Source organism: Nilaparvata lugens, chromosome 7 (genome assembly GCF_014356525.2).
Source record: "Nilaparvata lugens isolate BPH chromosome 7, ASM1435652v1, whole genome shotgun sequence".
In the NCBI taxonomy this organism is placed as follows: domain Eukaryota; kingdom Metazoa; phylum Arthropoda; class Insecta; order Hemiptera; family Delphacidae; genus Nilaparvata; species Nilaparvata lugens.
In genome coordinates this window covers 4664501-4680113 of record NC_052510.1, presented here as the reverse complement: position 1 = coordinate 4680113, position 15613 = coordinate 4664501, and the positions used below count along the sequence as shown (strand labels likewise).

The 15613-nt window shown below is 34.2% G+C and overlaps 1 protein-coding gene across 3 annotated transcripts in view; it reads left to right on the top strand.

Annotated features, from left to right (window-relative positions):
* LOC111051621 (O-acyltransferase like protein-like) overlaps positions 1 to 15613 on the top strand; it is a 135740-nt gene that overhangs the window by 95330 nt on the left and 24797 nt on the right. For 2 of the 3 annotated variants that reach the window (XM_039433476.1, XM_039433473.1), the window contains exons 3-5: positions 10487 to 10668; positions 13327 to 13499; positions 15139 to 15392. In XM_039433476.1, the coding sequence (XP_039289410.1) occupies positions 10487 to 10668; positions 13327 to 13499; positions 15139 to 15392 (609 nt within the window). Of the gene's footprint in view, positions 1 to 10486; positions 10669 to 11004; positions 11036 to 13326; positions 13500 to 15138; positions 15393 to 15613 lie in introns of all 3 variants that reach the window. The other variant, XM_039433474.1, reaches the window with a different exon arrangement.

The following is a 15613-nucleotide window of genomic DNA, read 5'->3' as shown; positions in this document are numbered from 1 at the left end:
AAAGTTGTGTGTGTGCACCACACTAGATTTTTTTGATACATTTTGTGTTATTATAGTGTTTTTCTGGCTTTAAATTTTGTAAAATTGAGCGAATATTTTTCAATTAATGGTGATTATTATAGTATAATATTTTTGTGTTTTATCTAGTTTTTCAACCGTCAAAATATAAAATTCTTAGTTTCAGAAAAGTTCTGAATTCTAGACTAAATTTCAGAAAGTGAAATGATAACCCTATTTCAAACTTTCAAAATGTGATCTAAATTTAGAAGAGAAATAGTACAAGGAGTATCCTTAGTTTTTTTCCCATTCGGTGCTTTCTATTGAAAATAATAAATGAATACAGTTATTGTTATAGCATATACCTACTTCTTCCATAAACATAGAGCTTTCTGTCCTATCGTACCGTGACGTGTCGTCCCGGCATGTGAGTGTGAGCGCTGTTATCAGGTCTGGCTGCAACTGTCTACAACGTTGATGGAATGATACATTTTCAAGATGTTCGATGTTTTTGAACGGGTAGTAGTATTATAGTCAAATGTCCGCTAACGTTGATGGAAAGATACAGTTTCAAGATGTTCGATGTTTTTGAACAGGTAGTATTATAGTCCACTAGACAGCTGATTCATGACATAGAGAAACAATAGCGTAAACTTATGCTATCGTTTCTCTATGTTTATGATGAATAATATTCTATAGTCTGATTTTTACTTTAATATTGGCGTATGAAGGAGGCTTTTTTCCCTTTTATTATTATCCTTGAAATGCAAAATTTCCAAAAACCTTGTATATACGTCGATGCGAAATTTAAAAAGGAACATACCTGTCAAATTTCATGAAAATCTATTACCGCGTTTCGCCGTAAATGCGCAACATATAAACATTAGGAGAAATGCCAAACCGTCGAATACCAAACATGCTTTTGAATATCAAAGAAAACATTCACCTGCATTAGAGACCGTCTTGAACATAAATAGAAACATGTACTATTCTCTTCTCTTCTGTGTATTATTTCTATCTATTCTCTTGTTTCATGAACCTACTTTCCTTTTTTTTGCACGTTTACTTTCTTCTTTCCTGTTTCTTCTATAAAATTCTTCTTCTTTTTTCTATAAATCATGTACTCTTCTCTTCTGTGTATTATTTTTATCTAATTTCTTGTTTTATGAACCAACTCTCCTTCTTTCTGAACGTTCCCGCCCTTTTCCTTACCTGTTTCTTCTTCTTTTTTATATAAATCGTGTTCTCTTCTCTCCTGTGTTTTTTTCGTTTCCTCCTTTATTACTTGTTCCATGAACTACTTTCCTTGTTTCAACGCATTTACTTTCTTCTCTTCCTGTTTCTTCCTATTAATAGTTGAAACGATTTTGATCAAATTTATTCCTAGAATAGTCATTGATAAGCTCTATCAACTGCCACAAGTCCCATATCTGTGAAATTTCAGGAGCTCTCCGCCCCATCTATGCAAACTTTGATTTTAGATTTACAATTATCAGGCTTCAGATACAATTTAAACGAAAAATTTCAAGTGGAAAAGATTTAGCATGAAATCTCTACAATTAATGTCCAGTAACATTTTCACCTAAAATTGAAAATAAGCTTGAAATTCGAGAAAATATAATATTTTATATTATCATAATATTATGATTATTTCAATATTGCAAACTGTTGACGACCGTTGATTCTATTGAATCATTCACTATGAAGAAAGAGATAGCTGCTATCTGCTGCAGACCTCGTGTGTTTCCAGCGTTATTGTCCTTTCACCAGCTGGCTCAGATCTCTGAATTGTAGTAGACTTGAGATGCGCGGGAACACTAGCGTCAGGTGATCAATTTTCAAAACGACAAGGAAAGTTGTGTGTGTGCACCACACTAGATTTTTTTGATACATTTTGTGTTATTATAGTGTTTTTCTGGCTTTAAATTTTGTAAAATGAGCGAATATTTTTCAATTAATGTGATTATTATAGTATAATATTTTTGTGTTTTATCTAGTTTTTCAACCGTCAAAATATAAAATTCTTAGTTTCAGAAAATTCTGAATTCTAGACTAAATTTCAGAAAGTGAAATGATAACCCTATTTCAAACTTTCAAAATGTGATCTAAATTTAGAAGAGAAATAGTACAAGGAGTATCCTTAGTTTTTTCCCATTCGGTGCTTCTATTGAAAATAATAAATGAATACAGTTATGTTTTAGCATATACCTACTTCTTCCATAAACATAGAGCTTTGTCCTACGTACCGTGACGTGTCGTCCCGGCATGTGAGTGTGAGCGCTGTTATCGCAGGTCTGGCTGCAACTGTCTACAACGTTGATGGAATGATACATTTTCAAGATGTTCGATGTTTTTGAACGGGTAGTTAGTATTATAGTCAATGTCCGCTAACGTTGATGGGAAGATACAGTTTCAAGATGTTGCGATGTTTTTGAACAGGTAGTATTATAGTCCACCTAGACAGCTGATTCATGACATAGAGAAACAATAGCGTAAACTTATGCTATCGTTTCTCTATGTTTATGATGAATAATATTCTATAGTCTGATTTTTACTTTAATATTGGCGTATGAAGGAGGCTTTTTTTCCCTTTTATTATTATCCTTGAAATGCAAAAATTTTCCAAAAACCTTGTATATACGTCGATGCGAAATTTAAAAAGGAACATACCTGTCAAATTTCATGAAAATCTATTACCGCGTTTCGCCGTAAATGCGCAACATATAAACATTAGGAGAAATGCCAAACCGTCGAATACCAAACATGCTTTTGAATATCAAAGAAAACATTCACCTGCATTAGAGACCGTCTTGAACATAAATAGAAACATGTATTATAATACATCTCCTTATTAGAGACCTAACATATAAACCCATATATATATGGGTACCACAATCATAGCATTAATCATACAGGTACCTACTTATGCTGTATACAGTATTTTTTATACTGTATTACAGACAAAACATACATTTATAAACATACCTACATCACGGTCCTCTCTTCAGTATGCTAATCATCTCTCTCCAAAGTGGGACTTTCTTTCCCAATGCACTTGTTCGGATTGCATCAATGCGACGCATGTCTTAAGACATTATGTGTCTTCTAGACCCTAATTTGGGCGCAACCCAAACCTTTTCCTTCTTCTTCTTCTTCTTCTTCTTCTTCTTCTTCTTTTCTTCTTCTTCTTCTTCTTCTTCTTTTCTTCTTCTTCTTCTTCTTCTTCTTCTTCTTCTTCGTCTTCTTCTTCTTCTTCTTCTTCTTCTTCTTCTTTTTTTCTTCTTCTTCTTCTTCTTCTTCTTCTTATTTCTTCTTCTTCTTTCTTCTTCTTCTTCTTCTTCTTCTTCTTCTTTCTTCTTCTCTTCTTCTTCTTCTCTTCTTTTCTTCTTCTCTTCTTCTTCTTCTCTTCTTCTTCTTCTTCTTCTTCTTCTTCTTCTTCTTCTTCTTATTATTTCTTCTCTTCTTCTTCTTTTCTTCTCTTCTTCTTCTTCTTCTTCTTCTTCTTCTTCTTCTTCTTCTTCTTTTCTTCTTTCTTCTTCTCTTCTTCTTCTCTAATGAAATTCATTTTAAATTGTCACCATACCTTACAGATATTATCAATATGTTTGCAATTCAACTAATGCTGACTGTATAAAGAGAATCTCATTTCATATAGTTTAACCAAAGTCTTGTCAGAATTCCAGTGTGGATAACACCAAAGTTTCCCATTTAATCAATGCTGAGAGTTTTAAGTGAACCCAACTATATTTATGTAATAATAATTTATTCAGATGTTGTTTTGAATCGACAACAACAACTGCTCTATAGTGTAGAGATTCATTTCATCTGTCACCATTCCCTATTAATAGCATCAATGCTTCCCATATTCAACTGATGCTGACAGTTTTATAGTGTCTCATAGACACACTGTATTGGGGACACTTTAATGGCGTCCTTGAAAAAAGAAATAGTTATGAATCCAACATCTTAGCCTATCCTATTTGAATATTAAATTGTATTTTGTTGAATATTTAATGATTTTCTATGAATCCTTAAATCTTGAAAACTTGTCGTTGTATAGTTTGGAGTTCATTGGAGGTGATTTTGTTGAGGAATAAAATAGTTGGCTTTGTGAGCCTTAAAAAAATAAATAATTATGAATGCGACATTGTAGCCTATTCAATTTGAATATTCAATTATTATTTTGTTGAATATGTAGTCAGTTTTGTGTTATGAACCTCACAATGTGTAGGTTAACTGTAATGGAATGCAATAGGAATGTAGGATTTGAATAAAATTAAATGGAATGATTTTTATCTAAAAACACTTCACTCACATTAGCTACTTTTGAACAAATTAATAAAAACAATATAAAACTCTTGTAGTACCCTTCGATAATGTAAACTTGATTTCAACTTAAAAATGACCTAAGTTAGGGTTCAAACTATATCAATTTTTCTATATATATAAAAGCGAAATGGCACTCACTCACTGACTGACTCACTCACTCGCAGAACTAAAAATCTACCGGACCAAAAACGTTCAAATTTGATAGGTATGTTCAGTTGGCCCTTTTAAGAGGCGCACTAAGAACGGATTTGGAAAAATTTCAACTCTAAGGGTGGTTTTTAAGGGTTTAAAGTTCGTCTTTTAGCATGTATATTCTTCTTATTCTCTTGATTATAATTGAATCATGTTCATACCATATGTTAATATAGAACTATAATCTAGAGAGAGTACCTTTTCGAAACAGTTGTTAACTGATAACTAAATTAATAATTTTGTCAGGTTGGCATTAAGTTGAGTTGACTTTGTTAGGTTGGCACCAAGTTGAAGATTGAAATGCATTTATCGCGGAAAAATTGATTGGCACTGCTTCTCCAATCAGAGCTATTCCTTGGAATATTATATTACTAGCCATCAGGCTCGCTTCGCTCGCCATATTGGTTTAGCCAGACGTTTAGCCTGGACCCCCGACTGGATCGTCCTATCATATGATAAAAATGCTCAAATGAAAAATGCAGGCGAGCGAAGCGAGCCTGCTGATCTCATTCTTGGACGATCCAGTCAGGGGTCCGGAGTGCGGATATGGCGAGCGAAGCGAGCCTGACGGCTAGTTTAAAAATAAAGGGTACTACATGATTTTCATCTTTATGTTTGGAATAGGTTTTCGCAAACTTTTCAAATTTAGTTTTTTTCGGCTCATGCATGATCTGACGTAAACTTGCACAGGGACGCATTCAATGTGATTGCACCATAAAATATTGATTTGTTGCAACTTTCCAAAAAAAAACTCTTGTGACAAAAAAAAGTAAATTCGTACGGCTTTTGTTGGTGGGGAGTCCCTTGCGGGAAGGTCCCACCGCCTGAATAAATAATTTAAGCCGTCAATGGGCCTTACGACTGTCATACATCAGCCGGGACCGACATTAACGTGCCCATCCGATAACACGGGAGTGATCTGGTTAAAAAACTTTTAGCTATGAGAGGGTTTGAACCGGGATTTATGCTGGTAAGCAAGCACTCTATCACTAGACCACGGATCACTCCAAAAAAAGTTAATCATTTGGAATGTTGAGATGAAATGAAATGAGAAATCTTTATTATTCATTATGTGATTGGTTGTCGAGGAATAAAATAGTTGGCTTTGTGAGCCTTAAAAAAATAAATAATTATGAATGCGACATTGTAGCCTATTCAATTTGAATATTCAATTATTATTTTGTTGAATATGTAGTCAGTTTTGTGTTATGAACCTCACAATGTGTAGGTTAACTGTAATGGATGCAATAGGAATGTAGGATTTGAATAAAATTAAATGGAATGATTTTTATCTAAAAACACTTCACTCACATTAGCTACTTTGAACAATTAATAAAAACAATATAAAACTCTTGTAGTACCCTTCGATAATGTAAACTTGATTTCAACTTAAAAATGACCTAAGTTAGGGTTCAAAACTATATCAATTTTTCTATATATATAAAAGCGAAATGGCACTCACTCACTGACTGACTCACTCACTCGCAGAACTAAAAATCTACCGGACCAAAAACGTTCAAATTTGATAGGTATGTTCAGTTGGCCCTTTTAAGAGGCGCACTAAGAACGGATTTGGAAAAATTTCAACTCTAAGGGTGGTTTTTAAGGGTTTAAAGTTCGTCTTTTAGCATGTATATTCTTCTTATTCTCTTGATTATAATTGAATCATGTTCATACCATATGTTAATATAGAACTATAATCTAGAGAGAGTACCTTTTCGAAACAGTTGTTAACTGATAACTAAATTAATAATTTTGTCAGGTTGGCATTAAGTTGAGTTGACTTTGTTAGGTTGGCACCAAGTTGAAGATTGAAATGCATTTATCGCGGAAAAATTGATTGGGCACTGCTTCTCCAATCAGAGCTATTCCTTGGAATATTATATTACTAGCCATCAGGCTCGCTTCGCTCGCCATATTGGTTTAGCCAGACGTTTAGCCTGGACCCCCGACTGGATCGTCCTATCATATGATAAAAATGCTCAAATGAAAAATGCAGGCGAGCGAAGCGAGCCTGCTGATCTCATTCTTGGACGATCCAGTCAGGGGTCCGGAGTGCGGATATGGCGAGCGAAGCGAGCCTGACGGCTAGTTTAAAAATAAAGGGTACTACATGATTTCATCTTTATGTTTGGAATAGGTTTTCGCAAACTTTTCAAATTTAGTTTTTTCGGCTCATGCATGATCTGACGTAAACTTGCACAGGGACGCATTCAATGTGATGCACCATAAAATATTGATTGTTGCAACTTTCCAAAAAAAAAACTCTTGTGACAAAAAAAAGTAAATTCGTACGGCTTTTGTTGGTGGGGAGTCCCTTGCGGGAAGGTCCCACCGCCTGAATAAATAATTTAAGCCGTCAATGGGCCTTACGACTGTCATACATCAGCCGGGACCGACATTAACGTGCCCATCCGATAACACGGGAGTGATCTGGTTAAAAAACTTTTAGCTATGAGAGGGTTTGAACCCGGGATCTTTATGCTGGTAAGCAAGCACTCTATCCACTAGACCACGGATCACTCCAAAAAAAGTTAATCATTTGGAATGTTGAGATGAAATGAAATGAGAAATCTTTATTATTCATTATGTGATTGGTTTTCGTGGCATCTAGTGATGATTAAAATTTTACATGCTTTTGTGCAACCAGGGATTACACGTAAGCCTTATTTTCAATTATTTTATCCTTTTACTTCTTATACTTTTTTACGAAGATCACGTTTTTATGTATGATGCGGTATTCGCCACGGTTACATAAACATGATGGGAAGCGATATGGAGACGGAAGATGAAAGGGAAGTAGTGAGCGGACCAAGACAGGTTCTGACCAACGGTTCGACCCACTTTCAGGCCAAACACTAGCTGCCTCTTGTAGAGTTCGCTTTTTTTACTCACCACGTGTTTACACTGAATTTTACCACAGACAGATAATCTAGGTATTTAAATATCTCTACTCTATGATTTCACTAAAATAGTGGGATGTTAGGAAAAGTGGTAGTGACAGGAGGTGGGAAGAGACAGAGAAGATGGTGGGAGAACAGGAAGAAGAGATAGAAAAAGAAGAAGACAGTAGGAGGAGGATAATTATAAAGTGAAGAAGATAAAGTAGATGATGAAGAGGAATTAGATACAAGAGGCAGAAGAAGAAGAAGAAAAGAAGAAGAAGAAGAAGAAGAAGAAGAAGAAGAAGAAGAAGAAGAAGAAGAAGAAGAGAAAAGAAGAAGAACAAGAAAAAGAAGGAGGAGGAGAAGAAAGAGCATACAGTAACTATGTAACCAGCATGTAGTTATGGTTATAATATGGTTATATAGTTACTGTAAACCATCATTGACACACCTCTATTGATTGTATCAGGTACCAGAGGTGTCATCTCGCGATCGCGTCATTGACTGGATATTGTGAAAGTGAAAGAGAGGAAGAGTAAAAAGTGAAGCAACCAAAAAAAGAAAGATGAATGGAATGTGAAGGTGAGAGCAGTACACTGTGTATGTGTGGGATAGTAAAAGAAGAAGATGAGGAAGAAAAAGAAAAAGAAGGAGATGAAGGTGAAGAGGATTCGAAGGTGAATCACTCCTTGATTGCATCATTGTCCCAAATTTCATCTTGTTCATACGACAATGATGAATGGATGTATTCGCCATAAACAACAGACATGACAATATTACATGCATTGAAGATGTATTCTCATATTATGATCAAAATATACATGCATTCGAATATATATATTAACTAGCCGTCAGGCTCGCTTCGCTCGCCATATCCGTCTAGACCCCCGACTGGATCGTCCAAGAATGAGATCAGCAGGGTCGCTTCGCTCGCCTGCATTTTCTCATTTGAGCATTTTTAATCATACGTTAGGACGATCTAGTTGGGGGTCCAGACTAAACGTCTGGCTAAACGGATATTGCGAGCGAAGCGAGCCTGACGGCTAGCAATATAATATTCCCAGGAATAGCTCTGATTGAAGTAGCAGTGCCCAATCAATTTTTCCGCGATAAATGCATTTCAATCTTCAACTTGGTGCCAACCTAACAAAGTCAACTCAACTTAATGCCAACCTGACAAAATTATTAATTTAGTTACCAGTTACAACTGTTTGAAGAGGTACTCTCTCTAGATTAATAGTTCTATATTACATATGGTATGGCCTTTTTTCAATTATAATTAAGAGAATAAGAAGAATATACATGCTAAAAGACGAACTTTAAACCCTTAAAAAACCACCCTTAGAGTTAAAATATTGCCAAAAGATTTCTTAGTGCGCCTCTAAAGGGCCAACTGAACATACCTAACAAATTTGAACGTTTTTGGTCCGGTAGATTTTTAGTTCTGCGAGTGAGTGAGTGAGTCAGTCAGTCAGTGAGTGAGTGAGTGCCATTTCGCTTTTATATAATATATAGAAGAAGATGTGCTGTATAATTATGTAGATAACAGTTTTTATCATCTATTCAGTTTATTTATGCTGATGGCATTTGAGCTTTCAAACTGTAAGAAATTTGGCTTTGTTCTCGACAAATGTATTTTTTTCAACTTTGAGAGCTCATAAAACGTTCAAAAACGTAAAACAAAGGAACTTGATTATATGCATCTTATTGGAAATTTCTTCCTCTCTCCAACTACATCCTCAGAATTCGATTTTGACTGATGGTTTTTCAGTTATTGATGTTTTTTTTAAATATATCGAAAAATCTAGTTTTCTAATATTGACGTTTTTAAAAAAATCTATATATCTTGAAAACTAAGGTCGATGAAAGAAAATTTGGACATTTTTGTTGCAAATTTCATGTAGTCTTCGGCTGTTACACCTTTCGTGAAACACTCTGGAACATTATACATTGTGGTGTGAACATAATATTTACCTCACATTGTGGTGTGTGATATGGTACTTTTCCATAATAAAACTGAAAACACATAATAAAAACTGTTTCTATAGTATTATTCAATAATAAAAGTGGTTGACAATTTTAATTTACGTTCTCACTCTGGAACATTATATTATTATATCATTATATTATTCATATTTGTGGACCTTCGTAGGACACCCTGCAACAGATTATGTTTGTATGGACTTTTTAAGTCTTTATTGATTGATACAATAAGTACATCATCAAAAATGATATGGAGAGAAAAAAAGGGTAACCTTGTGCTATTTCTCTCCCATATTTACTTTTTTGGGAAATTATCTATACATAAAAGCGAAATGGCACTCACTCACTGACTGACTGACCGACTGACTCACTCGCAGAACTAAAAATCTAGCAGACCAAAAACGTTCAAACTTGGTAGGTATGTTCAGTTGGCCCTTTAGAGGCGCATTAAGAACGGATTTGGAAAAAATTTCCAAAGATACGCCCAAAATCTGCGTTTTTTAGCGTTTTCTCAGCTTTATCGAGAACAAATGAAGAGAAATTGTTCGAATGTAGTACAGAAGCTCAGCTGGGGTGTAATAATGTTGTGTTAGAAGGAATTTGCAATAACGTCAAAGATAAGCCCAAAATCTGCGTTTTTCCAGCGTTTTTTAGCGTTTTCTCAGCTTTATCGAGAACAAATGAACAGAAATTGTTCGAATGTAGTATAGAAGCTCAGCTAGGGTGTAATAATGTTGTGTTAGAAGGAATTTGAAATAACGCCAAAGATACGCCAAAAATCTGCGTTTTTTCTGCGCTTTCTCAGCTTTATCGAAACAAATGAATATTAAATGAAAAATGCAGGCGTGCGAAGCGAGCCCGCTGATCTCATTTTTGGACGATCCAGTCCCCGGAACTTTTTAGAGCGGCTGTCAACAAGGTTATAATTGCCAGAATGATTGCCAACATTCGGTAACTGATGGGCACCAGAAGAAGAAGAAGTCAGGGGTCCAGGGGGCGGAGCCCTATATGGCGAGCGAAGCGAGCCTGACGGCTAGTGTTTCAATCATTTCAAGAAAACGTCTCAGTTTTTCAAAATAAACATTTATTTTTGATTGCAGTGAGCGATGCCAGCGGCAGATACTCGTCGCAGTTCTTCTTTGGTAATGACTTCTGGTTGGGGTCTCACACACTGTGCAAGGAGCTGCAAAACACAAGGGCCAATCAGAATGTGCCACCCTTCCGCACCTCCTTCTACGTCGCCAAACTCAGGCTCAAACTGCATCATGAAATGACACCTAAGGTAAAATATGAATTTCAAATAATCATTCCCATATTGGATAATGTTATTCTTGATCGGATCTCATCAGAGAATATTAATAAATTAAGAAAAGAAGACTTGTTTCCTTGATAAGCCTTGAATAGTTTTAGTTATCTAGAAAGTACTGTATAAGGCTCGAACTGCACCATAAGAATATGACACCTAAGGTAAAATATGAATTTGAAATAATCATTCCCATATTAGATAATGTTATTTTTGATCACATATCATCAGAGAATATTAATAAATTAAGAAAAGAAGACTTGTTTCCTTGATAAGCCTTGAATAGTTTCAGTTATCTAGAAAGTACTGTATAAGGCTCAAACTGCACCATGAGATGACACCTAAGGTAAAATATGAATTTCAAATATAATTATTCCCATATTGGATAATGTTCATCTTGATCAGATCTCATCAGAGGATATTCATAAATTAAGAAAATAAGACTTGTTTCCTTGATAAGCCTTGAATAGTTTTAGCTATCTAGAAAGTACTGTATAAAGGTAGGCGCACACAGATCGTCATCGGACGGACGGCACGCATCGGACGATTAGATTTTATGCATTGTTTTCAATTGGAGTGCGCATACCTATCCGCATCCGTATAAGTATGTGCACTCCAATTGAAAACAATGTATCAAATATAATAATCCAATCCGTCCGATGACGATCTGTGTGCGTCTACCTTAAGGCTCAAACTGCACCATGAGAATATTACACCTATAAGGTAAAATATGTATTTCAAATAATCATTCCCATATTAGAAAATGTTATTTTTGATCACATCTCATCAGAGAATATTAATACTTTAAGAAGAGAAGACTTGTTTCCTTGATAAGCCTCGAATAGAATCCCTGTTTTAATTATCTAGACAGTACTGTATAAGGCCCGGTTACACAAAAGACTGTTGAATCTTAATATTTTTGGATTTGGAAAGATGTGGAATAATATAGGAGAGGCCTATAAATCAGGAACCAGTATCTCATAGAACATTTCACATACAAAAAGTCTTGTAAAATATAAAACAGCGAACAGTAGAATATATCCATTTACGATATTAGGTTATTACAAAAACAAGTACAACATTTAAGAATAATTTTAAATCTTGATAGAGAGCGATCATGCAAGCCATTCTTCAGTAAGTTAAAGTTTATGACGGTGTACAGCCTGTACATTTATAGGACAATATTATATATAACAACCAACGAATCTAGATTCCCACGGCAAGTAGATATACATAATTACAACACAAGAAATAAAAATAATTTTACAATAAAGAAACACAATAAGGAAAAATATAAACAAAGTCCAACGTACATGGGAATAAAATTTATTGGTTGTCTCCCAGGTTGCATAAAACATGAACCTGATAGATCAAAATTTAAGGAATTGCTGAGAGCATATTTGATGGATTTAGCATGCTACAGTATAAACGAGTTTACTGTAAAAAAATGAATTTTATACAGTCACTAATTTCTCTTTAGCTTTAAGTTAGTTTTCAGTTTTTGACTTTTTCATGTACATTTTCATGTATGTTTTGGAAAGAAATAAATGATTGATTGATTTATTGGTTGGTGAAGTAATCAGTAATAATAATTATAAGTTATTATTACAGTTAATAATAATTATTTATTATCAAGTTCAATGTAGATTTCTATGCGTGATTAGTATGCATAATTATAATTAATCAATTAATAGTATCAATAACTAAGGTTATTATTTTGCTATAACCTACTTTCATATCTTTATTTTCTTTCGCTTGCATAGAAATCAAAATTATACTTGATAAGACTTTTTGTATGTGAAATGTTATTTGTGGAACTGGTGCCTGATTGATAGACCTCTTCTCTATTATTCCAGATCTTTCCAAATCAAAAGATATAGTTGCATCTCCATCACAGATAATATTTTGCCTGATGAGATTTTATCACTATCTTTCAATCTAGTTTTTGATTTACTTATTTATTTCAAGTAGTCTACCAGAGATATCTCAACTAATAATTGAATGAGTTTCTACAACTATTTCTATTTCATCTCCATCACAGATAATATTTTGCCTGATGAGATTTTATCACTATCTTTCAATCTACTTTTTGTTTTACCAGTTTATTTCAAGTACCAGAGATATCTCAACTAATAATTGAATGAGTTTCTACAACTATTTCTATTTCATCTCCATCACAGATAATATTTAGCCTGATCAGATTTTATGTCTATCTTTCAATCTAGTTTTTGTCTTCCAATTCATTTCAGGTGCCAAAGATATCTCAATTAATAATTGAATGAGTTTCTACAACTATTTCTATTTCATCTCCATCACAGATAATATTTAGCCTGATGAGATTTTATCACTATCTTTCAATCTAGTTTTTGTTTTACCAGTTTATTTCAGGTGCGAGAGATATTTCTATCGATATTTCAATGAGTATTGACAAGTATTTCTCGATTTAATTTTTGTTAATATTGTCAATTTCAGGTGCGAGAGATATTTCTATCGATATTTCAATGAGTTTTGACAAGTATTTCTCGATTTAATTTTTGTTAATATGTCAATTTCAGGTGCGAGAGATAATTCTATCGATATTTCAATGAGTTTTGACAAGTATTTCTCGATTTAATTATTGTTAATTGTCAATTTCAGGTGCGAGAAATCTCTCTGGGAGTATGCCTGCCGTCATCTTGCCAGAAGCAGGACGTGACCACCCTGTTGCAGCCGGAGCAGACCCCTCCGGAGCATTCCTTCGAGGTACTGAGGGTTCGCTCTGTACCAGGGGACTACTCCATATTCCACGATCCCAAACTGCATATTGCTGGGTAATAGCATAAAATATAAGATGTTAGGATAGATATTAAATAGTGATATAGCATAAGATAAGATAGCATAGGAAATAACATAAAATATAGCATATAAAATATAACATAGCAGTATTTTTTTTTGTCTATGGTAATAGTGAAACTGTTGTACCATTTTATAGTGGTCTACAAATTGGTAGACATTTTATATTAGTAGACTGTCTACTCATGTTTTTGATAATGGAAAAAAATACAACCATTTAAAACTCTAATAGATAGCTGATGTATAGAGATCCGGTCTCTGTGCCAAGGGACTATTGTATATTCCACGATCCCAAACTGCATATTGCCGGGGAATATTCAAATAAATGTTTATCAACATTCAAAAATAATAGTTATTTATCTACTTAGAATGATATATTTTGAATTCAGCCATCTACATTTAATTGTATAGGTAGTTTATCGTTATATTCATCAACTGACAATCGTATAAATTCAAAGTAGTAGACACGTTTTGACAACATCTAAGTCTTTTTCTTTCAATTATCGAGAAATTATTCATTTATTAGAGCAAAAAGTACTATAGCTCGAAAAGAAAAAGTATACCTACCACAACATCTCTTACCATATAATCAAATTATCAGGACAGTTTACCTTTTTAGTATTATCCCATTTAGTACGTCAGAATACATTCACGCACTAAAAAAGATAACATATTTATATTCTTATTTAATGATAAGTAGCAATAATATTCTATAACATCTCTGATAGCTTCTAACACAGTGTTTGGTGAGATGTAGTGATATTTATTTCTCTATTGATGATGTATGTGCTCTATTCATGATGTTCGAACTATTTTCCTTTTGCAAATAAATTTCAATTATTCATAATGGAAACAAATTATCTAGATAATATTATATTATTACTAGATTTGCATTTTATCCGTAATGAAAACACAAAGATGACTGTAGTCCATATTAACACTACATCGATGTGTTTCCATTATGAATAGAATATCAGTATCCTCTGATTTCTATTTCATTTTCTAGTTTTTTAACTAATCCACTATTGTCTCTTCAAATTGCATTCATTGTGATTAATAATGTTTGATACTTTGTAAAATTCTTTGGATAATTAGCTATACCTATTAAGTATTATTTTCTCCATGGTAATACCATAGAGAAACAATAGCTTGAGTAGATATCCCATGGTATAGGGCGTTTATGTCGCAACTTTTACTGTTATCTCAAGCCGATAGTCCACGTAGTTCTTCCCATGCAGCTGTGTGACGCTGGTAGTCTCTCAAATTGTGCCGTTCATACACTATCACCCCAACAAAACAGTAAAAATTGACAATAATCGACAGTAATCGGCTTGAGATAACAGTAAAAGTTGCGACATAAATTCCCTATACCATGGGATATCAACTTACGCTATTGTTTCTCTATGGTAATACTAAGTGTGATATCATTAATTTATTTAGCTCTTATCAAAACATTTCCTTGTGAGCTGGAACCAGTTATGAGACATCTAAGTCGAATATTATTCTCAGTAAAGCAGTTATAACTTAATCTATAATTTTATCAATTTCAAAAAAGTGTACTATAATATTCTATTTTATGAATAAATCTCTAATGTGATGTAATCTCTGCACCCACAGGACAGTGACCCTGGTAATCTTAATCCTGATGGTGATTGGCACCGGCTACGAGTACATGTTCGAACTGCAAGATCAGCAAAACAGCAAGAAGAAGGGCAAGCAGGCAGCAGTGGCCGCCACTACACTGACCGCCAGTGTGCACCAGATGAGTGCTGCCTCATCCAAGCTGGGATCCGCGCTTGAAGTGGTCATCAACGACAAGCAGAACCTGAATAACTCTGGGTCTGATCTGTCTACTGATTCTTATACGCCAGGTAACTAAACAAGCTTTAATCATTCATTTTTCACTTCAGATAGCCTACTGTTGCTGGTGAGAAAATGAGATATATCTATCCATGATGAAAACACTGGGTTATTGTCAAAAATATCACCAATTTATTGTAGAATTACAAACATGTTTCAACACCAATGGTGTCATCTTCAGACACTTCAGTGTTTTCATCATTCACATTTTATCCCGTTTATTCATTTTGTT